Raw genomic sequence first — 27,492 nt, forward strand, 5'->3', positions numbered from 1 at the left:
ACAGATTTAAAGTGATTTGCAAAAGAAGCAAATACAATGTGAGAAAACCGTTGTCACTTAATGGGTGGTTGGGGTCCGGGATACACTGCCTGCAAGTGTGGCAGAGGCAGGTCCAATCGAGGCATTAAAGATAGCAGCAGATGATTATTTGAATAGAAATCCAATATGTAGGGATGCGGGAGAAAGACAGGAAAATAGCACTAAGTTATGATGTCAATTTGCAGAGATGGTGCAGAAACAATGGGCCGAATAGCCTCCTTTGGCACCATAACCATTCTGCGATTCTGAGGTAATGGAGGGAGGAAAATGAATAAATCAATTGCATTGGCGTATTGTTATACGACTCTGGAGCTGATTACAGTGCAGAGTTGAAAGAGGACTGAGAGCCCATTACCATTTCACCCAAAAATTGGGGGACAGGAAAAGGAATTTCCAGACAGAAAAAGACCAAGGTTCATCTGGTTTGCCTTCTACCATCCTGATTGTCACATGATACAACACAAATGGAGTTGATAACTAATTCTGGCAATTGATCAATTAGTCTGCAAAAGACTCGAACAGAAGGCACAAAAAGAAAAATCCTAGTGGTCGAACACTTTGGGCTCTAGAGGTCCAAACTAATTTCTTCCTCCCAAACATGCTGCGTTTATTCCATATCATGTCTCAAAATACTCATGACCTGTATCCCAAATATAATTTTGAAAAGAAATCTATCCAATTTGTATTTGACTGAATGAATACTCTCTGCTCTTAGCATCTCCCTAGCTGACCTCTTTTCTATTGATTTACCATTCAGTGACTGAGAATGGTTCCACAAATTAACTTTATATTTGATGCCCCCCCCACACACACACCCCTTTCTCACTTCAAATGCAGTCTGTGTGTCATTTTGTTCCACTATTTTTGACAAGGAGAAACAGATCGACAGTATCTAGTCTCTTTAGATTCCTAACAACGGCGATCTTTCCCTTTGCCAGGGAGGACATGCCCAATTTGGGGAAATCACTCCTCATAATCCATACATCCGCAGAATAATTCTGGTTGCTATCTCCTATATCCATTCAATAGTAATATCATTCTTTTGTAGCAGCCACCAGAACTGTACACATTGACTGAAATTTTCCGGCCATTTCCACCGGTGAGATCCTCTGGTCCCAACCATGGAGACCCCGGCTGCAGTTTCCCGAGCGGCGGAGGGTACGAACTACGGGAAAACCCGTTGACATGGCAGGACCGGAAGATCCCCCACCAGCCAATGGCGGGCCGCCTCTATCGCCTCAAACAAAATACATTCAATGGGCAGGGTTTTCTGGGTTTTTTTTACAAAGTGTCAACTCGTGGGGGAAATGTGGTGTGCAGCCCACTGGCTCCACTGCTGGCTTCCCCCAGCATATATTTTGACACTTGGTCAAAAAATATCCTGGAAACGAGTCCCATGACATCAAGCTGGCAGGGCGGTCTCTGACTGAGCCTGCACCGCCAGCAAAGTTCTGGCCCTGATCTAAAATTAAGCATAAAATAAGAAAAAGGTTCCCCCGCCCCGTAGACATGGGAACTGCTACCAACATGCACGGCTGCCCCCTCCACCCCTCTTCCCCCACAGGGAATCTCCCACCACCAGCCCCCAACAAGGAGAACCCCTTCCCCACCGACTTCCACATTGGAAGTCCTCCCCACCCCTGCACTTACCCCCGGCACTGCCCCCTGTCAGGGTTCTACCCGGGCATGACCCTCTGCCCCTGGGGGATGTACTTACCCCCCCCAGGGTATTCTCCTCGGCAGGACCCCGTTTGTCACAAGATATTGTAAACCCCACCAACATGACACCACGTTGACATTGGGGTCAGGGGAGGTGGGGTTTGGGGGAGAGATACTAGGGTAATGAGAGGGTAACAGAGTTTGGAAGCCCGCTAATTATATTAAAATGTATGATAATGGAGTTCCTGACCTTTCAAGGTGGGAACCCCAATATGTCATTGGTGGGGGCGGGGACAATCAGAATGCAAAATGCCAATGGCGCAAAACCTTTTAAGGTTTTGTGAATTGTCCGCCCCTGTCATCGTTCCCAACCACCAAAAATGGGGGTAGAAAATCCCTCCAATATGCAGATGCTCCAAAGATTTATAAAATACAAGGACACCATTGGCTTGAATGTAGCCTAATTGATGGGATAAATCACCTCTCCATACAAATTGTACGAATCTGAATCATAGTATCATAGAATTTACAGTGCAGAAGGAGGCCATTTGGCCCATCGAGTCTGCACCTTGGAAAGAGCACCCATCTTAAGCCCACACCTCCACCTTATCCCTGTAACCCAGTAACGCCATCTACCCTTTTTATGGCGCTAAGGGCAATTTAGCATGGCCAATCCACCTAACCTGCACAATTTTGGACTATGGGAGGAAACCGGAGCACCCGGAGGAAACACACGCAGACACAGGGAGAACGTGGAGACTCCACACAGACAGCGACCCAAAGCTGGAATTGAACGTGGGGCCCTGGAGCTGTGAGGCAGCAGTGCTAACCACTGTGCCACCGTGCCTTGCCGCCCGCTGTGCCGCTCACTGCACAGTGAAGTAAAATATACTTTGGGGCAATATGAACTCTCAAACTTGGCCTGAATCTGGCCTTTGTAACAGATAATGTCACCCAAAGTGGATGGTTGATTTGGGAAGTGGAAATATCTCATACTTATCAGGGTGGGGTTAAGTGGCAGGAATCTCTGTTATACCAGGCCTGTGAATGGTCGATTTATCTTTCTCTGTATCTGAACTGAACTGTACCGAAGCTGGGAGTGTTCGATCAGTCTTGTTCTATATCTAAACTGTACAACAGCTGACTTGGAAGTGTTTGACGGCACAGTGAAGAAGAACATAAATTGTTGCGTCTGACCTGTAAATGCTAGATGGGGCTGTGTACATGGTAATTTTGTGCTTTATCTAATCCTTGCTGTACCTAATCTTTTTTAAAATAAATTTAGAGCACCCAATTCATTTTTTCCAATTAAGGGTCAATTTAGCGTGGCCAGTCCACCTACCCTGCACATCTTTGGGTTGTGGGGGTGAAACCCACGCAGACACGGGGAGAATGTGCAAACTCCACACGGACAGTGACCCAGAGCCGGATCCGAACCTGGGACCTCAGCGCCGTGAGACAGCAGGGCTACCACTGCGCCACCGTGCTGCCCTGGCTGTACCTAATCTTGGCGCAGATTGTGCAGATGCATTCCAATCTCGCAATGACATCCCAAAGCTCGGGGAGCACAATAAGTAAAAGGGAAATAATGGGATGATAATAAGTAAAGAAGATTAGGATAATTGTGATCCTCCAGATCATTGGTATTATTTGAAACCCAGGGATGACACATGTCCTTTGGGGTTTTATAAGAAATGATCTTTTGCTTGTCGCTGGCGGGTTATCACTGTATGGAGTGGCAGCTACCCAGGACTGGCACAGGGTTCTGAGTGGTTGGATTCTGGGTTATGTTTCTTATTCTGGCTCTGGATTTTACACGCTGGATAGAATCTGTACACCATCCCCCATTGTGTAGGAATGGGTAGAATCATGTCGAGGTTTCTCAAGGTTGAACATTTAATGGTGATAGTGATGGAGGAATTTCATTAGATATCCCTTTATTGTTTCGTAATGAATGTGTAGCCAGATGTTTTGCAGCTGCATCCTCATGAGTGCGACTCAGATCCCACACCCTGCGCAATTTCCCCAGTTTGTCAATTTAAAAACGAAAGACTTTTTCCTCTGGATATCCATTACATGGCTATTTTTAAATCTCATTCTGAACTCCGTGTAGATTGCTCGCCAGCTGGTATCGCTGCTCGAATCTGCAGCAAATTACAAAAGGGCTGATTTGGGAATATTTGTTAAATGGTGTGGGATCAATCAACATATTTAGCGTTCATTGTTTTCCAGAAAGGGAAACGCTTTGAATGCGTTTAAATTTAAACCATTGTCAATAATTAAGGAAGAAGTTGTGTTGGGATTGCTAAATGAGTATTTTGCTTTTCTTTTCACAATGCGGAAAGGGATTGCAGTATCGATGGGGCGAGGAAGGAAGGCAGAGTGATATAGGGAGAGGGAACGAGGATAAAATGTCTGTGAGCCAGGGAAGAGTGAATCAGTGAAGTGGATCATCGACCTTGAGCTTCGCTGAATTGAACCAGGTCCCTAGTGCTAACCACTGTGTCATCATGTCAGGATGAATTTTACATGAACATTGGTGGCATAAATAAGCGTGGCATCTGGCTAGCTACGCGACAGGAAGGGTTTGGTGAATGTCATGTTCATGGTATTTATTGATGTTCCACACGTGCTAAAATGGAGGTAAACTGAATGAGAGCCTCACAGCCTGGATAGAAAACTGGTTGGGAAATGGGAGACAGGGAATTAAATTAGAAGGGACATTCTTGGATTTATGAGCCGTAGAATCTCAAGAATTGGTGCTCTTCACTGATAAATAACCTTGGGTGGTAGGTAGCACAGTGGATAACGTTGTTGCTTCACAGCGCCAGGGTCCCAGGTTCAATTCCGGCCTTGGGTGATTGTGTGGAGTTTGTACTTTCTCCCCGCGTCTGCGTGAGTTTTTCTCCGGGTGCTCCGGTTTCCTCCCACAGTCCAAAGATGTTCAGGTTAGATTGATTGCCCATGCTAAATTGATCATGGAATAGGGTGGAGACATGGGCTCAAGTAGGGTGCTCTTTCCAAGGGCTGGTGCTGACTCGATGGGCCCAATGGCCTCCTTCTGCACTGCAAGGATTCTATTCCATTCTAAATGTTTGAATTTGCATTTCATTGAATCCCTACAATGCAGAGGAGGCCATTTGACCCATTGAGTCTGAACCGACCCTTCGAAAGAACACCCTACCCAAGTCCACCCCCGAGTCCACCCTGCCCTTTTCCCATAAACCCATAACCTCACCTGCACATCCCTGAACACTAAGAGGCAATTTGGAATAGCCAATCCACCCGGAGGAAACCCACACAGACACAGGGAGAATGTGCAGTCTCCACACAGTTACCCAAGGCTGGAATTGAACCAGGTCCCTGGTGCTAACCATTGTGTCACCATGTCAGGATGAATTTTACTTGAGCATTGGTAGTAGAAGTAGGCGTGCCATCTGGCTAGCCACGTGACAGGAATCGAATCCCTTTGCTGGATTTAAAGTCCTTTGACATCAATGAAATCAGGTTTTAATTAGGCTCCATGTTGCACTCGCTTTGTAGCTCTGTACATCTGAAATGAGGTGTGATCTCACCTTGGTGCAGCCGGAGAGGCATTTAAAGCTTCAATTGAGCACTTTAATTTTACTTCAGTGGGAAGAGGCCAGCACAGAAATATAGGACTTGAAATGTAACTGAGTGGAATAATGGCCTGTGGGTAGCTGAGAATAACTTTGCCGTCCAACTGGGAGGCTCTGGTGTGTTTTGGCGACCGTATAGCTGGTTAATAGCCAATCTGATTAATGCATTAGTTAAAACTATGAAGCAAAAATCATTTTCTTTTTATGTTGCTATTTATTGATATCCAAAATTCAGAATGAATGAAGTTTGAGGTACATTCTTATGTGAGGTTGAGTGGGGTGCGGGGTGGGGGCAGGATTTACGTGGCTTGGTTGGCGGATTTAGGGGTGGGGCCAGATTCAGTTTGCTTGACAACAATTCGGACTTAACGTGCCCTTCAAAGGCCACTGACTCTGAAATAGACAATCCTTGATATTTACTGGTGAGATTGTTGCTTATTCACGCTGCACAACATATTTGAATGTACAATTGGAATATATTTGGCTCTCAGGAGAGGTCATGTGGCACAGTGGATAGTGATCCGACCACGAGGCCAGAAGCTAATAACAATAATAATAACCTTTATTGTCACAAGTCGGCTTACATTAACACTGCAATGAAGTTACTGTGAAAAGCCCCCAGTCGCCACATTCCGGCACCTGTTCGGCTACACAGAGGAAGAATTCAGAATGTCCAAATTACCTAACAAGCATGTCTTTCGGGAGAACCCGGAGGAAACCCACGCAGATGTGCAGACTTCACACAGACAGTGACTCAAGCCGGGAATCAAACCTGGGACCCTGGAGCTGTGAAGCAACAGTGCTAACTGGGTTCAAGTCCCACTTCAGGACTTGATGACCATGGAAGGTGCGTTCATAACATGGCCCACCAGGTCAATTTTCAGCCTGTAGAGCATAGAGCATAGACATACAGTGCAGAAGGAGGCCATTCGGCCCATCAAGTCTGCACCGACCCAGTTAAGCCCTCACTTCCACCTATCCCCGTAACTGCCCTGTAAATCTTTCCAATATGTCTGATTGGTGAGCAGTAACAGGGGGAGGGGGAGAAGACAGTTTCCGTCGTCGACCAATCCATGGAAGCCCATGGTTGCCAATGCCGTCTCAGGGGCATGGCACCTGGAGGGGGAGGAGGAGTCTCTCAGTCAGATACAGTTATCACGCAACTTTTAGTGGAACACAACTTCCTGATTTCCATGTTGAATTGCACATGTGCAATTACTGGAAGTTGCTGTTTGATTTGCATGTAAATAGCCACAAGCTATGTTGGCTCCATCACTCTTTCTTCTGCAAAGTCCAGCCTATAATTTCTATCGACTGAGGCTGCCTCCATAGGTGTGAGTTTCTCCGTTTATAACGGAGTGCCTGCAGGTGGAGTGAAAAATGCACCACTTGCCTCAAAGCTGCAAACAACGTGAACCAAGTGTTACTGCTGCGAGTGATCAGTTTTGCTGCTGTGACACTTTCTATCGGAGGGATGCAGTGAAACGACCAAAGTGATACAGGCTCTGAAGAAAAGTCAGACGGACTCAAAACGTTAGCTCTGTTCCTCTCTCCACAGATGTTGGCAGACCTGTTGGGTTTTTCCAGCATTTTCTGTTTATATTTCAAACGATACAGGGTTCGATCTAACGGAATGCTTTCTATGGGCGCGATTTAGCCAAATGGGAAGTATGTCCCGTAGTGAACGCATTTAGCCGCGTGTTTCCGGTGCTCACAGCGCCGAGAAACAAAATGCTATTGAATGTGACTCCGGTTAGATACGGGGCCTCAGCGGGGAACATGTGGCCAAGGCTGCACTCAGTGCAGAAAGAAATGGCATTCTGATCACTTGAGCCCTCGACCCAATCCCTGAACCTTCCCCAAGCCCCAGCTCACTCTAAGCAACTCAACCCAGGGCTTCCATCACCCTCCCCACCCCCACCCCACAGGACACTTCCGGCCCGATCACCACCATCCAAAAAATGCCAGTTTGGCACCTGGCAGTGTCGGCCTGGTACCCTGGCAGTGCCCTTACCAGCTGGCAGTGCCACCAGGCACCCTGGCAGTGCCCTTACCAGCTGGCAGTGCCACCAGGCACCCTGGCAGTGCCCTTACCAGCTGGCAGTGCCACCAGGCACCTTGGCAGTGTCAGGCTGGCACCCAGATGGTGCCAGAGGGCATGCACCTGAGGGCCTCCAAACCCTCGCAGGCCCCCACGATTGCCATTCCCCGTTTGTGGAGATCAGTATTGAACGATCCTCGCCCGAGGTCTCCAAGGGGATGGATCCCAATGCCTTGATTACCTCAGGGAACTGCATATTAGAGTGAGACCAGCTGTCACGCTCTAATATGCAGATTTGCCAAAGACTGATTGCGCCCACAGTAAGCGGGTTTCACATCATAACACGATCTCGCGAGACTGCCGAGCTGCATTGATCCTGGGAGCGAGGTCTCACGTCATTTACCAGCCATGTTGCACCACGGCACGCTGCATTATGGGCGCTGCATGGAGGTTAGTTTGTGCCCTAAGTGTCATCTATGGCGGGCTATCACCCTGGCTCGGTCAGCCAGGTCCTCACCACTATTCTAACCACAATTATTCACTTCCCTGGACCCTGGGAGTTTCTCTCTAGGCTAGTCCACATCATCACTGGGGAGCTGAACTCACAGGCCAGACCGGGTCCTCAGAGATCGGGCCACCATTTAGAAAGGGTGCCCCAATCTCGAAGTGGGCTTATGGATCCCCTACACACACCCCATTCTATTTCAATGTCACCCCCCCCCCCCCCCCCCCCCCCACACACACACACACACACACACACACACACACACACACGGGCATTACCCCACACCATCACAAGTGATGGCACCATGCTACGGGGTCGCTGAGGCCCACCCCCTCCATTTTCAGGTCTTCCAATGCCCCTTTGGGCCCCCACACCCTTCACCCCGCTCAACCTCCCAGAAGCCCCTTCAAACATGCCCTGAACCCACTACCCTCCTTTCACGGGCATGGCCCGCGTCAGGCCCTGACCCTTGGCAGTGCCACCCTGGCACCTGGAAACCCTGGCACTGCTATTTTGGCACCCTGGCCGGGCACATTGCAAGTGGCAGTGGCAAAGTGCTGGCCAGGCAGTGCATAGATGCCTGCACATCTGGGGGAGGGTCGGGGGGGGGGGGGGGGGGGGGGGGGGGGCGCACCCTGCAATGTCTCTGACCATCCAGGAGGTTCTGATGGCCGGGGAGAGCCCCAGGTGCAGTTCTGCTTGGTCCATGTTTGTGTGGGCCAGGACTGAACGGCGCCTGGCTGAGTACTCCCTGGGGAGGCCACTGGTTGCCAGGAGCCTGATAAATCCTGGGCAATGAGGCCTAAATGCGTTTAAAACCTACTTAGACGTGTGGAGCTTGGCCCCGCCCATTATGGATAGATTCCACAATGCGTACCAGCTCTTGGGAAGCCTGTGGGAGGCTTCTCCCTGCACCTATCCGTCGCATGGCACTCCCATTTGGGCGCAACATGGCCAGTAGATCGCGCCACAGTGTTTGGTGTCTTGTATAGAGCCAGACATCAACCTTGTCCTTTTTTGGTCAAGGATGTTGTCTTTGTTGTACTTATGCTATTGGACCACCCTGGAATATAAAGGCGGCTATGATGTAACTGCAGTATTGCTGCAACAGAACTGCAACTGAGAGATTGGCAAACATTAGGAGACAATGACAAATATCATAGAATCATAGAATTTACAGTGTAGAAGGAGGCCATTTGGCCCATCGAGTCTGCAGTGGTCCTTGGAAAGAGCACCATACACAAGCCCACACTTCCACCCTCCCTGTAACTCAGTAACCCCACCAAACCTTTTTGAACACTAAGGGCAATTTATCATGGCCAATCCACCTAACCTGCACATCTTTGGACTGTGGGAGGAAACCGGAGCACCTGGGGGAAACCCACTCAGATACGGGGAGAATGTGTAGATTCCGCACAGACAGTGACCCAAGCCGGGAATCGAACCTGGGACCCTGGAGCTGTGAAGGAACTGTGCTAACAACTGTGCTACAGTGCTGCCCCCACTATGCTACCGTCACACATCTGGAGAAAATTACAGAATGGTGTTCAGTGAAGGCAGGCACCTGGTTGTTGATCGTGGATCTTCATACCCATTCTCTTTGTGAAAGAATGCGGGAGAAGTGTTGGAAGGATTTCTGAGCTGATTATCAGCCGTTGAACCTCGTTGAACACTCTTTCCGTGGCCAACAAGTCTTGCCGTTGGACCCGAACCTGGAGCTACCCACTGGGCCACAAGGCATACTTATGCACCTGGTGAGGCTGAGTAAGCCGTGGTCTAGAAGGTTCACAACTTCAATGGTTGCTGAACTGCATAAAAATGAAGGGGGAAAGTGCAGCGCTTCGATGCTAAAAGGAATGATTAAACTGTGTGGGAGAGTGAAAAGGCCTGCCGTCTTTTCTCCCCGCAGGTTAATACAAGGTCAGAGACACAAAGCTGTCAATTTACAAAAGAGACTGCTGCACCAGATCCGGTTTACATCACAGCATGGTTCACAGACGGGGTCTCAGCACCGTTACAGGAAACATCAATGAGCCTGAATAATCTCTTTCGCCTGTAAGCAGCAATGCCCAATTGGGAAGACCCTTCCTTTTTATACGTCTGATGTCGAATTTCCAATAGCTTTATTTAAAGATTAAGGAAGTTGGTATGAGTTTAAAGCTGTTTACAGTTCTTGTGCATCAGGAATGACTGCTGGCAGCACCATTGCAATCCGGCAAATGTTCCCAAACTAAACTTTGTTGTCAATGCAAATAACTGACAAATGCATTTGGAAGAGTTGCCACCCCTGGTCGGATGTACTCTGGGATGTTTTGTGACAATGATCTTATCCTCTCCAACCTGCCGCCCCTTTATCTCACTATTGTTTATCCGAAATGTTGCTCTTCATGAAGCACTGCCAATCAGAGAGTGTACAACGTCTTTGGGGTAAATCTTCTGGTCCTACGGTTCCTACCATGGGAACTGTTGTGGGCAGGACAGAAAATTTGACGGACCATTTAAAGGTCCGTTAACTTCGGATGGGAATGAAAAATAAAAGGTCGCCCAATAATCTCGGTTGCTTGCAGTAGTGTCCAGGATATTCACCTTTGTTGAATCATAATGAAAGGAAGAAGCTAAGTTTTGAAGATAAGTGAACGGGATGTGAATATCCTGACAATACATAGAACAAAGAACATAGAACATACAGTGCAGGAGACCATTCAGCCCATCGAATCTGCACCGACCCACTTAAGCCCTCACTTCCACCCCATCCCCGGAACCCAATAGCCCATCCGAACCTCTCTGGTTACCAAGGGCAATTTATCATGGCTAATCCACCTAACATGCACGTCTTTGGACTGTGAGAGGAAACTGGAGCACCCGTAGGAAACACACGCAGACACGGGGAGAACGTGCAGACCCTGCACAGACAGTGACCCAGCGAGGAATTGAACCTGAGATCCTGGCGCTGTGAAGGCACAGTGCTATCCACTTGTGCTAACGCGCTGCCCAATAGCGGCGGGATCGACATGTGGGGGGGCGTGGGGCGGGTGGCGGTGGGGTGGGGGGGGGGGGGGGGAGCCCTCGGATGTCGGGGAGGCTAGGAGTTAGGATACTGGATGTTGGGAGTTTGGATATCAGGGGGTTGGGGAGGTGAGGGACATTTGAACATGGGGGGAGGTGGACGATTTGGATTGGATTTGTTTATTGTCACGTGTACCGAGGTACAGTGAAAAGTATTTTTCTGCGAGCAGCTCAAACCGATCATTAAGTACATGAAATTAAAATAAAAGAAAAAGAAAATACATAATAGGGCAACACAATGTAAATACTTAAACACCGGCATCAGGTGAAGCATGCAAGAGTGTAGTATTAATTCAGTCAGTCCATAAGAGGGTTGTTTAGGAGTCTGGTAACAGTTGGGTTAGAAGTTGTTTTTGAGTCTGTTCGTGCGTGTTCTCAGACTTCTGTATCTCCTGCCCGATGGAAGAAGTTGGAAAAGTGAGTAAGCCAGGTGGGAGGGGTCGTTGATTATTCTGCCCGCTTTCCACAGGCAGCGGGAGGTGTAAATGGAGTCAATGGATGGGAGGTAGGTCTGTGTGATGGACTGGGTGGTGTTCACGACTCTCTGAAGTTTCTTGCGGTCCTGGGCCGAGCAGTTGCCATACCCGGCTGTGATGCAGCCAGATAGGATGCTTTCTATGGTGCATCTGTAAAAGTTGGTAAGAGTCAGTGTGAACATGGCGGATTTCTTTACTTTCTTTGGTGGTAGCGTCGACATTAGTGGACCAGGACAGATTTTTGGTGATGTGCACCCCTAGGAATTTGAAGCTGTTAACCATCTCCATCTTGGTTCCATTGATGATGACAGGGCTGTGTTCAGTGCTTTACTTTCTGAAGTCAATGACCAGCTCTTTAGTTTTGCTATCATTGAGGGATAGATTGTTGTTGTTGCACCACTCCACTAGGTTCTCTATCTCCCTCCTGTATTCTGACCCGTCGTTATTCGAGATCAGGCCCACTATGGTCGTGTCATCAGCAAACTTGTCGATGGAGTTGGAACCAAATTTTGCCACGCAGTCGTGTGTGTACAGGGAGTAGAGTAGGGGGCTAAGTACGCAGCCTTGCAGGACCCCGGTATTGAGGAGTATTGCGAAGGAGGTGTTGTTGTTTATTCTTACAGATTGTGGTCTGTGGGTCAGAAAGTCGAGGATCCAGTTGCAGAGTGAGGAGCCAAGTCCTAGGTTTTGGAGCTTTGATATGAGCTTGGCTGGGATCATGGTGTTGAAGGCAGAGCTGTAGTCAATAAATAGGAGTCTGATGTAGGAGTCCTTGTTGTGGAGACGCTCTAGGGATGAGTGTAGGGCCAGGGAAATGGCGTCTGGTGTGGACCGGTTGCGGCGGTATGCGTATTGCAGTGGATCATGGCGTTCTGGGAGTATGGAGTTGATACTCCTCATGAACAAACTCTCGAAGCACTTCATTACGACTAATGTTAGAGCCACCGGACGGTAGTCATTGAGGCACGTTGCCTGGTTCCTCTTTGGCACTGGTATGATGGTGGTCTTCTTGAAGCAGGTGGGGACCTCAGAGTGGAGTAGGGACAGGTTAAAGATGTCCACGAACACATCTGCCAGCTGGTCCACGCAGGCTCTAAGTGCACGACCAGGGATCCAGTCCGGACCCGTTGCCTTTCGAGGGATCACTTTCAGGAAGGCCGATCTGACTTTGGAAGCTGTGATGGTGGGTAGGGGTGTGTTATGGGCTGCTGAGGCACTCGACAGCGGGTCGTTGGTTTCCTGCTCGAACTGAGCATAGAATGTATTGAGTTCATCGGGGAGCGGTGCGCTGCTGCCGGAGATACTGCTCAGCTTCGCCTTGTAGCCCGTTATGTTGTTTAAGCCTTGCCACAACCGATGAGAGTCTGTAACACTAGTCTTTGACTCTAGCTTCTTCTGGATATTCTCTCCTGGCATCTCGCATGGCTTTTCGGAGGTCGTACCTGGATTTCTTGTGTAGGTCAGGGTCACCTGATTTGAACGCCTCAGACCTGTCCTTCAGTAGGGAGTCAATCTTGCGGTTGAGCCATGGTTTCTGGTTGTGGAACGCACGTGCTGCTTTCTTTGGCATGCAGTCATTCACACATTTGCTGATGAAGTCTGTGACGGTGGTGGCGTACTCATTTAAGTTGGTCGCTGAGTTCTTCGATATGGACCAGTCCACTGTCTCCAAGCAGTCATGTGGACATTGGGGTGGGGGTTGGGGTTGGGACATTGGTGGGGGTGGGGGGGGGGGGGGGGGTTCAGACCTCAGGAAGTGAGGAGTTGGATATTCAGTGGGGGGAGGGCATTGGATGTGTGGGGGTACGGACATGGGGGGGTGGGGGTTTGGAGATTGGGGGATGGGGCTGAGGTGTGGGAATGGCCCAGATTGAAGGGTGGAGGGGGGGGGGGGGGGCAGGCAGGGCAGGGGGTGTCCCATGTGGGGCTCGGTCTGGAGCTTTAAAATAGTTACTCTGAAGTTAGAAGTGATTTTTTTTCCTTCTAACTCTTTCAGAATAACTATGAGTGTAAAACTGTCAGAACCATCCGAAGTTAGACATTTAAATCACTTTGTTGGAGGGTTCCCAGCCCCGAGTAATTGTCCAGGGGAAGTTAGCGCTTCTGCCAGGTGAACTCCTACATGGGAACTTCCAAGAGAGATTCCCCAAATCCTACACTGGGGAGACAGAGATGATGGGCCAAGAGATAATTCAACATTCCAAGCTGATTCATGAAGGATTAATACGGGGTGTGGTGGTGGTTGTGGGTGGGGGGGGGGGGGGGGGGGGGGGGGTTTATTGAACCAGGTGAGGTGAGTGAAGCCTAGATCAAAACAATGGGTTTAGAGAGGACTTTGACGATGTCGTTCCTGTGAGCGAGACAAGGCAGCTGAAAGCTCCACCATCACTGGTGGGACAAAGTTGGAGAGGCGAGGCGTGTTTAAGAGGCCACAGAACTGATGGGGCCAAACTCAGACAGTGGCTCAGGTCGCAGAGGCAGGGAGAATTAAGGGTTTGGGAAATTTGAAGAGAAAGTCAATAATGTTGGACTGGATGTGTTCGGGGAAGCAGGATCTACGTGGTCAGCAAAAGCAGGTGATGGGCAAGGGGGTACAATAACACGAAAGGGTCAGTGAGGGTGTCTGGAGGATGAATAGGCTCATACGTTAATCAATTCTGGTTGTGCTAGTTGCGAGAATAAGATAAATCCAGTCCAGCGCTCACAGCACCAGGTCTTCCACTTGTTTGGTATTTTAATGAAAGCACGAAACACCTATCAGATATTCAAACAAATCTCCTGCCTCTAAGAAGCAGTTGACGTCCAACGTCTCAGCAAGAATAATCCATCCGATGCAGCTCATCTTAATTCATCTCATTTGAATTGTTTTAATGTTCACAGCTGTGCACATTGTGACTGCATTCGGTTGTCACTTACGGCATAATCCTACCCTTTATAATTCAGAATCCCACTGCGAAAGTTTCCTTCTCTGAATTATGTTATCCTCTGTTTCGGCTCTGATAACGCCGGGACCCTCGGTTCGCCTTCTGTGTTTCTGCTACAGACTGGCCGACCTGAATATGAAGATTAAAAAGCAGGAGAGTTGCGAGTCTCTACCACTTGCACAAAAGTCTGCAAGTGCACCACAGATCAGTGAGCAAGATAGAATTAAGGAATCAAGATAGGAAACCCACGCAGACACGGGGAGAATGTGCAGACTGCGCACAGACAGTGACCCAAGCCGGGAATCGAACATGGGACCCTGGAGCTGTGAAGCAACAATGCTACCGTGCCACCCACATTTCCCATCCTGCTGAAAGTCAGTGGCCGGATTTCTCCGATCCCGCGGCCAAGTTCTGACGCCGACGTCAAAAGCGGCGTGAGCCACTCCGGTTTCAACAGGCCATCAGGCCCGGGTATTTCCCCCTTCCTAGGGGGCTAGTACGGCGCTGGAGTGGTGTCCGCTGCTCAGCTGCTCGGAAGCCAGCGCAGTTCCAGGCATGCACGCCACGGGCAATGCGAATCCGCGCATGTGCGCCATGGCCGGCGCGTGTCTGCACATGAGCGTGGGTTCCCATCTCCGCGCTGGCCCCTGGGCAATAGGGCAGAGCCCTACAGGGGCCCGGCGCGGAGGAACATAAGTCAACCACGGAACTAGCCCGCCGGCCGATCGGTAGGCCCCAATCACGGGCCAGGCTACCGTATTAGTCTCGGCTAATATACCCAAAAGTCAATATACCCAAATTTATATAAGGTTATATACAATGGGATATTCCCAAGGTCACTAGGGGAAGCGAGGGAGGACATTGCTGCGCCGTTGGCGATGATCTTTGCATCGTCACTCTCCACTGGAGTAGTACCAGATGATTGGAGGGAGGCGAATGTTGTTCCCCTGTTCAAGAAAGAGAATAGGGAAATCCCTGGGAATTACAGACCCACTGTCTGTGCGCAGTCTGCACATTCTCCCCGTGTCTGCGTGGGTTTCCTATCTTGATTCCTTAATTCTATCTTGCTCACTGATCTGTGGTGCACTTGCAGACTTTTGTGCAAGTGGTAGAGACTCGCAACTCTTATGTCTGTGGTGAGCAAAATATTGGAAAGGATTCTGAGAGATAGGATTTATGATTATTTTGAAAAACATAGTTTGATTAAAGATAGTCAGCATGGCTCTGTGAGGGGCAGCTCATGCCTCACAAGCCTCATTGAATTCTTTGAGGATGTAACGAGACACATTGATAAAGGTCGGGCAGTGGATGTGGTGTATATGACTTCAGTAAGGTATTTGATAAGTTTCCCCATGGTAGGCTCATTCAGAAAGTTAGGGGGCATGGGACACAGGGAAATTTGGCTGTCTGGATACAGAATTGGCTGGCCGAAAGAAAACAGCAAGTGGTAGTGGATGGAAAGTATTCTGCCTCCAGGTGGGTGACCAGTGGTGTCCCGCAGTGATCTGTTCTGTCACCTCGCTCTTTCTGATTTTTATAAATGACTTGGATAACAAAGTGGAAGGGTGGGTTAGTAAGTTTGCTGATGGCACGAAGGTTGGTGGAGTAATAGATAGTGTCGAGGGCTGTTGCAGGTTACAGTAGGACATTGACAGGATGCAGAGCTGGGCTGAGAAGTGGCAGATGGCGTTCAATCCAGATAAATGTGAAGTGATTCGTTTTGGAAGGTCGAATTTGAATGCTGAATACAGGGTTAAAGGCAGGGGGTGAAATTCTCCCCTACCCGGTGGGGTGGGAGGTCCCGGCGTAGCGGAGTGGCGCCAACCACTCCGGCATCGGGCCTCCCCAAAGATGCGGAATTCTCTGCACCTTTAGGGGCTAGGCCCACGCCAGAGTGGCTCCCGCTCCGCCGACTGCCGCCAAAACTGGCGCCAACGGCCTTTGGTGCTACGCCGATCGGCGTCGGGGCTGGCCGAAAGGCCTTCGCCGGTCGGCGTGAGTCCGCGCATGCGCCGGAGCGTCAGCGCCCACTGCCGTCACCACCGGCACATGTGCGGTGGAGGGGGTCTCTTCCGCCTCTGCCATGGTGGAGGCCATGGCGGCAACGGAAGAAACAGAGTGCCCCTACGGCACTGGCCGCCCGCCGATTGGTGGGCCCCGATCGTGGGCCAGGACACCGTGGGGGCACTCCCCGTGGGCCCAAGACCCCGGGGGCCAGCTCGCGCCGCCAATCCTGCCGGCACAGAGGTGGTTTAAACCACGTCGGCAGGAGAGGCCTGACAGCGGCGGGACTTCGGCCCATCGTGGGCCTGAGAATCGCCGCGGGGGCACACCGATTGGCGGGGCGCGATTCCCTCCCCCGCCGACTCCCGGGTGGCGGAGAATTCCGGCCACGGCGGGGGGGGGGGATTTACGTCAGCCCCGGGCGATTCCCTGACCCTGCGGGGGGTCGGAGAATTCCGCCCAGGATTCTTGGAAGTGTGGAGGAATACAGGGATCTTGGGGTCCACGGAATTAGATGTCTCAAAGTTGCCACCCATGTTGATAGGCTTGTTAAGACCATAGGGTCTTATGGTTAGGGTTGCATGGTGTGTTGGCTTTCATTAACGGGGGGATTTAGTTTAAGAACCACAATGTTTTGCTGCAGCTTTATAAAACCCTGGTTAGACCACACTTGGAATATTGTGTCCAGTTTTGGTCACCTCATTATCGGAAGGATGTGGATGCTATGGAGAGGGTGCAGAGGAGATTTACCATAATTCTGCCTGGACTGGAGGACATGTCTTCTGAAGAAAGGTTGAGGGAGCTAGGGATTTTTTCACTGGAGCGAAGAAGGAAGAGAGGTGACTTGATAGAGGTGTGCAACATGATGAGAGGCATGGATAGAGTGGTTAGCTAGAGACCTTTCCCCAGGGCGGAAATAGCTGTCACGAGGGGACATAATTTTAAGGTGATTGGAGGAAGGTATAGGGGAGATGTCAGAGGTCGGTTCTTTACACACAGAGTGGTGGGTGTGTGGAATGCACTGCCTCCAGAGGTGGTGGAGTCAGAGTCATTGGGGACATTTAAGCGACTCTTGGACAGGCACATGGACAGCAGTAAATTAAAGGGGTGTAGGTTAGGTTGATCTTAGATTAGGATAAGTGGTCGGCACAACATCGTGGGCCGAAGAGCCTGTACTGTGCTGTGCTGTTCTGTGTTCTATATACAATTTCATCTGGCATAAATGATTGTGCTGTACTGTGTGAATCATGGCTTACTCTCTGATTACTTTCGCTGGCTTCTACCGTCCCTGGAAAATTTGGAAACACAAGTCTCAGTCCTGTTCTGAGATGATGTTTGATTAACAGTTCTGCTGATGGAACTCCTGTTGTTGCATCTTTGGAGTGGTGCAGTAGCTAAGGCGAAATCGTGAGACATTGGTTTCCAAGGGCTATCTGCACTGTCGCTGTTTCTGGTCTGCTGGTCGTAGTTTACACAAGCCTTTTGACTTGCATCTGTGGCATGCGAGACGAAGGTGCAGGGCCATTTAGTGATGTCCTCCTCATTTAGGTGTGCGCCATGAAATGTATCCATAGACGACCAGCAAATGCGGTCGGGTGTTCTCCCTTCTTTTGCCTGCAGTGATTTAAACCCTTTACTGGATCTCCTTTGTTATACCCGATGGCATCTAATATGGCTGTTTTCATTTCCTGTAGGGTTCCTCCTGCTACTTTTTGGGGTTCTGGCAAAGCTGATCTTACGGACTGGCTAAGGCTCATAATTATTAGCTTTACTTCCTCTCTCTCATCTAGGCCGTACATAACCTTTTGTTGGCGCACCTCCTCCAAAAAAGCTGTGCAGGCCTGCGGTGGGCTGGAATGGACTAATTTTCGTGCAAGCTTCTCTTAATTGGGTTCTGGATAGTGGGGTGGTGTAAACGATATCAGGCTCATCCTGATCCGATGACTTGCGTTGTGCGGTGACCGGATTCATAGGAGTCGAATTGTGGGTGGGGTGTGTGCTGCCTGTGCAGTCGTTGGTGTGGGTGCTTTTCTTTTTGGCAGGAATTTGGCCGGTCAACTGCGGAGAATCTTTCAGTGGCCCCCGACTGGCGCCGCGTCGACTGTGCAGGCGCGATTGCCACCGATTCTCAGGTCGCCGGAGAATTGCGTTGCGGTGTCGGAGTGGCGTTGCAGGAATTTCCCGCGTCACCACCGATTCTCCGACCCGGTGCTGGCTCGGAGAATCCCGGCTCATATCCTTTTATTCAAAAGGAAAAGGCCACAGCTGCAGCTTACAGTGCACCAAACCCAAGCCCGGGGACCTCCAGAATACAGGCCCGGGTTGAAGCAGCGTGTTTTAGACTCCCACTGCTCGTTTCCCATTAGGCAAGCTTCCACCCGCTGAATAGGGAGGTCTATACACCACAAAGCCTTTGCTGATTCCCCGTGTCCTTCATGGCCACCATAACAATACCCATTAAAATCCATTCTTTCCTTGCTAGCCATTGGAGCAGTCACCTACGTCACTCTTTAGTCACAGGTGACAGATCAGCAGGAAGTGTGGCCAAATGATGGGAGGGACAGTGCCATGTTCTCACCACCCCACGCCCACTTGAGGTGGAACATTCCATCCAGCCACAGATAGGAATGAAGAAACCTCTCATGATGTATATTGTCAGATTGGGGTCGTGGCGTTAACCTTCAATCTGCACAACCATTGCTAATTCTGCTCCTTGGCTTGAATAGTTCCTGTATTCATTTTGGATCCATCTTTAAGGCAGCAAGAATCCTTTTTGCTGTTCACCATAAACCAACAGGAAGGTCTGGTGGCAGCAAAAAATTCCACTTTGGCTCTTTGTGAGTAAATACTGATGCGTTTGGTCATGGATTCTAAGGCACTGCATCCGAAGGGATGTTTTGTAGATCTGTCTTCACAGTGGCACAGTGCCTCACAGCGGCCGGGACCCGGGTTCGATTCCGGCCTTGGGTGACGGTCTGTGTGAAATTTGCACTTTTTCCCTGTGTCTGCGTGGGTTTCCTCTGGGTGCTCCGGTTTCCCCCCACAATCCAGAGATGTGCAGGTTATGTGGATTGGTCATGATAAAATTGCCCATTAGTGTCCAGAGATGGCAAATTAGGTGGGGCAGGCAGGTTCCGAGGATAGGGCGGGGGAGTGGGCCTAGGTAGTGTACTCTTTCAGGGGATCTGAGCAGACTCGATTGACTGAATGCTTCCTTCTGCACTGTACAGTTCAATTCACTCTCTGAAGTATCTGTGTGCTGAATACAACTTCCTGTAGGTGCTAGTCTAAGAGCTGTGTCAGTGTTGAGATGTTTCAAAAGGAAAGCACAACCTCTAAATTAAAAGCTTTTTGTCTCCAGAGAGTTAGGCTAGAATGCAGCGTTAATGTAAGCCTACTTGTGACACTAAAAAAGATTGTTATTGTTAAAAGATTAAGCTGAACATATCTGTCGAAGTCAATATTTTTCCCGCTTCTGGACTGTGATAGAAAGATTCAACAACGCTCGTTAAGAAAACAAAACAAATCTTTATTTGCGAATTGCAACTGCATGCAGTAATGGCTGAAACTTGGAGTCGGAGAGCAGTCAAATAAAAACTGCTGGGTCCTTCCCAAGTCTGCGCTGTTACAGAGAAAAAGGACAATATTTATACATTATATGAATCAGGATTACGTGAATACAGCTTGGTCAGGAATTCGATCAGAAGAAAAAACATAAGCAATATCATAAAACTGGCATCACCTTGCTGACCTTTCAGGACTCGGGGTCTCATATCATTATCTTGTCTTTTGATCGCATGTTTAAGAAACGGAGCAGGCTTGTTTAAGTATCGTAAGAGACTAGTTCTGGCCTATCTTGTCGTATTTAGACTGCTTTGGGTTATGACGAGTTAGTTTAATTAGAGTTTACAGAGTCAGGCAGTTTTTGGAACAACTTGACCTTTCCTGATCTTATTCAGGCTTTAGGTTATGTGAGCTCGGCTTTTCTTACATTGTACCAAAAGTTGACCGGTTTTCCCAGAATACCATTAGTTACTTCGTACAACATCACAATCGTTAAGCAGCAGTGGAAGGACGAGGCCCAGTGCTGCAGTGGCAAATGTCACATTCTCGTGAGAGCCACAGTTTGCAAAATGGACAACTTCAACGGCAATGAATTTGTGGCCCCGTACCTGTTGCGAGATTTAGCTCCGAGTTAAATGCAGCTTCACATTGCAGCCCTTCGCGGCAAAACCCAACCCTGAATCACCCAAACCATCTTTCAGACTAATGATTTTCTTTTTCTCTTTCCTCATTGCAGAAATCCTGGAGAACCCCTTTTATGGTAAGTATCATTTTGTTATTAAGCTTGGAATGGTTCAAAGAACTTGGGTTCTTGAAAGAGAATTGACGTTAGTATGCTGTGTGCTCCAGTATGTTATGTACCTCTTGTTATGCTCTTGTTATGTAACTCTGTGAGCCAAGGCTCAGAGGTCACTATAAAACAAAGGACCAGAGCAAGTCTATTAATCACTAAATTGGCACCATCTCAGGCTGGTGGCAACGCCTACTAGGGACATAGTGGCCGGGATTCTCCGATCTCACGCCGGGTTGGAGAATCGGGAGGGGGGAGGCACGAGAATCGCGCCACGCCGCTCCGACGCCGGGCTGCTGATTCTCCAGCCAATCGTGCCCGTGGGGTCGCCGCGGCGCCGGTTTGGGGCCCCCTTGCCGATTTTCCACGCCTCAACGGGTCAGTCTCGTTGAGTTCCGCCAAGTTCCGCCGGCGTGAGTTACATATGGCCCTACCCGCTGGGACCTCGGAGTTCTGGCTGCGGGGGCCGTCCTGGTGGGGGAGCAGGGGGATCCGACTCCGCGGGAGCCTCCATGGTGGCCAGGCCCTGGGGCCTACCGATCGGCGGCGGGCTAATTCCGGGGGAGGACCTATGTTCCTCCATGCCGGGCCTCTGTAGGACTCTGCCATATTGCCAAGGGGGTGACGCGCCGGCTTTCAAGCGCCGGAGCAGCGAACAGCACTCCGGCACCATACTAGCCCCCTAGGAAGGGGTGAATGCTTGGGCCTGGAGGCCCGTTGACGCTGGAGTCACTCACGCCGCTTTTGACGCCGGCGTCAGAACTTGGCCGTGGGATTGGAGAACCCGGCCAGTGAGTTGTTGATACAGACCATTATATAAAAATAATTACCCATCACTTGGACCATGCTGACCCTTTTAATGAATGAATGCCGCTAAAATGATATAGTATGGTTAAGAAAATGGCAAGGATATGGAGGTGTGTAAGAGAATGAGGCAATGCCCGGATTACAGATTTCCCTACTTACTCACTCTCCCCATATCACTCTCTACTCGAGGGCTGCTGTGGACCTAGTGCTGGGCTCCTGCCTTTAGCACGCGGTAACTGGTTGGGCTGGCTCCATAACTCTGTGATTTCTCCCAATTACAAGCGGTTTGCCCTCCTGGGAAGGAGAACCCATTGTATAGGGTGAAGCTTCATTCGTCTGTCAGTCAGAACGTGTTCCTGTCGGTTTGCAAAGGATTGTTCATTGATATCCATTGAAATGCCAATGAGCCAGCTGCAGTGAATGGGGAAGCAACAATTCAGCAAAAAGCACTCTGCTGTAATAGTGCAGAGCATTCGACCGAGTGTTCAGACAGGAGAACAATGGGGTCATGGAACAATATCCATTATCTTGCATTCGGAACAGTTTCTATCTTGTGCCGCACCTGACCTGGGAGTATTTCAGGAGAAAACACAAGTCTGCATCTAACTTGTCTTGCACCTGATCTCGAAATGTTTGATAGGACAATACAGAAGGCGCTAAACTCTGTATCCAATCCATCTGTATCTCACCCCACATGCCAAATTAGACGGTAATTCCCCGATACTTGAAGGATACGTCTGTTCAAGTTATTCAGGAATAGCTGACTTGTCAAGAATCAGCTAATTACTGTGAAGACCTGGATCTTGAAAGTGCCACCCAATGCGGTTTGACAAGATAGCATGCTACCTGGGGAGAGGCACTCAGCATCTGTATGAGCCAGCTCCTCTCAGAACAGTTCATCAAAATTTACAATTATCATCAGTAGTACCGCAGATCTGTGTGTAAGTCATACACTTCGACCAGGTCCAATCCCTGGATTTGAAGCGAAACCACTTTAGGTTTAGGTCAGTTATGAGCCTCGGTTGCCAGTCCGATGCCGTGCGTTGTCTTCTGTGAGTCGCTTCTGAAGCATCACTTTGCCCTTTCAAGGGAGCAAGAGAGAGAATTGTTGGAGCTGGAGTTAAGAACTGCATTCGGGATTGTTTGTGAATGCTGGCCTGATTCTCTGGCAGTCTGAATAACCATGTGATCTCTTTCTCTAGTTCCATCATTTGAAGTGACAACAGGCCCTCCAGTCAGTGTGACCCACAAGCCCGAGGGAGACACTTTTGGCGTGAGTACCTCTTTAAGCAGAATTACTGCGCTGTCATTTAGCTGAAAGATATCAGGCCCATTGATTATCCTTCGGACTCAAGGCAGCAAAGAGTGTGATCTGTTCAGGTGCATCCTTTCCCTTTGAACATTCAAGGACAAAGCACTTGACGGCGCTCATTTTACCTCAGCAGTCATCCTTTAACTTTGAAACGTCAGGTTGGATCTTCCTGTTGATGTTTGTTGGTGAAATAGTTCTGATATCGAATCAGGCTAACTCCCCCCTAGGAGTCGCCCAATTGCCCAATTTAATGGGTTGGAAAGAACATTTTGTCAATAGGCCTGAGGATCGGGAGCTGTAGAATGCACATTAATGCAAGCAGCTTCCACGTCGAGAAATTGAATTTTTGCTGCTCTTTTCCGACATTTCAATCCAATTACCAGGCAATTTTCGTTAACCTCCATTCATTTTCATATAAGAGGCAGAGCTGATGACGTAAGTTAAATCCACGGGGAGTGTTTGTTGTTGGTCGAGGGCTGAGTTTAGATGACAGAGGAGTGCCAAGGATATCTGGCACAGAAAGAGGCCATTCAGTCTGCTGCCATCGTTCTTCATCTAAATCTATCATCATTTCCATCTATTCCCACCTCCCTCATCAGCTTGTCTAGTTTCAACAGCTCCCCGTGGTAGCGAGTTCCACATTTTCAGACAAAGACGTTTCTTCTGAATTCATTGTTAGACTTCTTGGTGACCATCTTATAATGATGGGCCTTTAATTCCACTTCTTCCCACAAGAAGAAACATTCTCTCTCTATCCATTCTACTTATGTCTCTTTTAGGTTACCCCTCAAGTTTTTTTTTCTCAAGGGAAAGAGACACAGCCTGCCAATCCTTTCCTGATCTGTAAGCGCACACATTTCTGTATCATGCTTGTAAATCTTCTCTATACTCTCTCCAGTATCTCTATATCCTTTTCATAATACGGCAACCAGAGAAGCATGCAAAACCCTGGGTGTGATTGAACAGGTTTAGCAGGACTTAAATAAAAGTAAATTACTGCAGATGCTGGGATCTGAAGGCAAAAAGGAAATGCTAGAAAATCTCAGCAGGTCTGGTAGGGAGAGAAAAGAGCTAACATTTCCAGTCCAGATTACCCTTTGTCAACACCAGTGCCAATCCTAGATCTTCCACCAGTCCCAATCCCTCATACCCCATTTCTCCCAGCCCCCAGTCCTTACCGCGTGTTCACCATACACTCCGACCTTCCCTTCTCTGAGGCTGAGTGTGCTGTTCTCAGCAAAGGATTCAGCTTTGTACCCTTACGTCCCCACCTCAATGAATTCCGGGCTCGACATGATGTTGAACTCTTCTTTCGTCGCCTTCGTCTCTGTGCCCACTTCTTTGGGCAAGAGTCCTCCCCCCGTTCCACAGATCTTTTCATGTGCCTCCAACATTCTGCCTCCAATGGACAACCCACAGGGACAATTACCTGTCCTCGATCTTTTCATTGAGAACTGTCGACGGGACGTTGGCCGTCTTAATTTTTCTGCCCCCCTCACCCATTCCAACCTCTCTCCTTCCAAACTTTCTGCTCTTCACTCCATCAGGTTTAACCCCGACTTTGTCATCAAACCTGCCGACAAAAGGGATGCTGTTGTCATCTGGCGCACTGACCTCTACCTCGCAGAGGCTGAGCACCAACTCTCAGGTACTTCCTCTTACCTCCCCCTGGACCATGACCACTGAACATCAAGCCATTATATCCAACACCGTTAGCGACCTCATTTCCTCCGGATGTCTTCCTCCTACGGCTTCCAACCTCATAGTCTCCCAACCCCGGACAGCCCGCTTTTACCTACTTCCCAAAATCCACAAAAAGGACTGTCATGGCAGGCCCATTGTATCAGCATGCTCCTGCCCCACCGAACCTATTTCCTCTTATCTTGACTCCATCCTCACTCCTCTGGTCCGTTCCCTCCCCACCTACATCTGGGATTCCACTGCTACGCTGCGCAATATTGACAGCTTCCAGTTCGCGGGCCCTAACTGGCTCAGCCATGGATTCACCATGGGTGTGCAGTCTCTTTACACCTCCATCCCACACCAGGATAGCCTGAGAGCTCTTTGCTTCTTTCTCGAAAAGAGGTCTGGACAATTCCCATCCGCCACCACTCTCCTCCGCCTGGCTGAATCGTTCTATCTCTCAATAGCTTTGACAAAAGGTCATCTGGACTCAAAACGTTAGCTCTTTGCTCTCCCTAAAGATGCTGCCAGACCTGCTGAGATTTTCCAGCATTTTCTTTTTAGCATAACTTCCCTACTTTTCAATTCTGTCCCTCTGGAAATAAAGCCAGGTGCTTTTTCTCATGGCCCATCTAACCTGATGCCATGTTCTGACATTTCTTTGTTCCTTTATCCCACCTGGACCTTCCAAGTAATAATTGACTTTCTTATTCTCCCCACCAGAATGTACGACCTCACACTCATCTGTGTTGAACTTCATTTGCCAATCATTTGCCTGTTCTGTGCGTTTATTAATATCCTACCCTAATTTTGTTGCATCCTCTGCAGTGCTGACACGTCCAATTAAGCGTTGAGAGAGAGAGAGAAATGCTGGGGTCTGGAGTCCAAAAGCTGAATGGTTTTACGAATAAATGAAAACACACATGTCTGGGGGGGAGCACAGTGGTGCAGTGGTCAATAGTGCTGCCTCACGGTGCCGAGGTCCCAGGTTTGATCCCAGCTCTGGTCACTGTTCGTGTGGAGTTTGCACATTGTCCGTGTGGAGTTTGCACATTCTCCCCGTGTTTGCATGGGTTTCACCCCCACAAACCAAAGATGTGCAGGGTGGGTGGATTGGCCACGCTAAATTGCTCCTTAATTGGAAAAAATGAATTGGGTACTTTAAATTTAATAAAAAAAAGAAAATACACAAGTCACCAGATATTTACTAATTGGGAATAAATTTGGGCACAAATGCACATTTCCAAACAATATCTTGGGTAAAGATATGGGTTATGTCAGATCTCTTGGCATTTGACCGCTAGTAGCTGGGTGCTAAAGCATTGACATTATGTTGATTTAAACTGTTCACTTTACCCATTCTGGCAGAATGGTTGATCAGGAAAACTGGCTGCTCAGGAAAACTGGCTGCTCAGGAAAACTGTGTGCTCAGGAAACGTGGCTGATCAGGGACATTGGATGATTGGAGACATTGGATGATCAGGAAAACTGGATGATCAGAAAAATTGGCTGCTCAGGAAAACTAGCTGCTCAGGAAAACTGGGTGTTCAGGAAAACTGGCTGATCAGGAATACTAGCTGATTGGATATATTGGATGATCAGGAATACTGGCTGATCAGGGATATCGATGATTAGGAATGCTGGCTGATCAGGGATATTGGATGATCAGGAATACTGGCTGATCAGGGATATCGATGATTAGGAATACTGGCTGATCAGGGATATTGGATGATCAAGAATACTGGCTGATCAGGGATATCGATGATTAGGAATATTGGCTGATCATGTATATTGGATGATCAGGAATACTGGCTGATCAGGGATATCGATGATTAGGAATACTGGCTGATCAGGGATATTGGATGATCAGGAATACTGGCTGATCAGGGATATCGATGATTAGGAAAACTGGCTGATCAGGGATATTGGATGATCAGGAATACTTGCCGATCAGAGATATTGGATGATTAGGAATACTGGCGGATCAGGGAAATTTGTTGATCAGGAATACTGGCTGATCAGGGATATTGGATGATCAGGAATACAGGCTGATCAGGGATATTGGATGATCCGGAATATTGGCTAATCAGGGACATTGATAATCAGGAATACTGGCTGATCAGGGATATTGGATGATCAGGGATATTGGATGATCAGGGATTTCATAGAATTTACAGTGCAGAAGGAGGCCATTCGGCCATCGAATCTGCACCGGCTCTTGGAAAGAGCACCCTACCCAAGCCCACACTTCCACCCTATCCCCATAACCCAGTAACTCCACCCAACACTAAGGGAAATTTAGCATTGCCAATCCACCTAACCTGCACATCTTTGGACTGTGGGAGGAAGCCGGAGCACCCAGAGGAAACCCACGCACACAGGGGGAGAACGTGCAGACTCCGCACAAACAGTGACCCAAGCCGGAGATCGAGTCTGGGACCCTGGAGATGTGAAGTAATTGTGCTAACCACTATGCTACCATGCTGCCCTCAATTGGATGATCAGGCATATTGATGATCAGGAATACTGCCTGATCAGGGATATTGGATGATCAGGAATACTTGCCGATCAGCGATATTGGATGATCAGGAATATTGGCTGATCAGGGATTTGGATGATCAGGAATACTGGCTGATGATGGATTTTGGCTGATCTGGGATATTGGATGATCAGGGATATTGGCTGATCAAGAATATTGGCTGATCAGGGATGTTGGATGATCAGGGATATTGGATGATCAGGGATATTGGCTGATCAGGAATAGTGGCTGATCAGGGATATTGGATGATCAGGGATATTGACTGATCCTGGATATTGGATGTTCAGGAATATTGGATGATCAGGAATACTGGCTGATTAGGGATGTTGGATGATCAGGGATATTCGATGTTCAGGGATATTGGATGGTATGGGATATTGACTGATCAGGGACATTGGCTGATCAACGATATTAGATTATCTGAGATATTGGGTGATCAGAGATATTGGCTCTCAGGAATATA

General features: G+C 48.8%; 1 protein-coding gene across 1 annotated transcript in view; it reads left to right on the forward strand.

The window, feature by feature from the left end:
• LOC119974515 (NT-3 growth factor receptor-like) overlaps nucleotides 1–27,492 on the forward strand; it is a 917,203-nt gene that overhangs the window by 473,170 nt on the left and 416,541 nt on the right. Inside the window, exons 9-10 of the mRNA XM_038813455.1 lie at nucleotides 20,635–20,658; nucleotides 22,698–22,768. Of these exons, the coding sequence (XP_038669383.1) occupies nucleotides 20,635–20,658; nucleotides 22,698–22,768 (95 nt within the window). The remainder of the gene's footprint in view (nucleotides 1–20,634; nucleotides 20,659–22,697; nucleotides 22,769–27,492) is intronic.

This window comes from Scyliorhinus canicula, chromosome 12, assembly GCF_902713615.1.
Source record: "Scyliorhinus canicula chromosome 12, sScyCan1.1, whole genome shotgun sequence".
NCBI classification, from domain to species: Eukaryota; Metazoa; Chordata; class Chondrichthyes; order Carcharhiniformes; family Scyliorhinidae; genus Scyliorhinus; species Scyliorhinus canicula.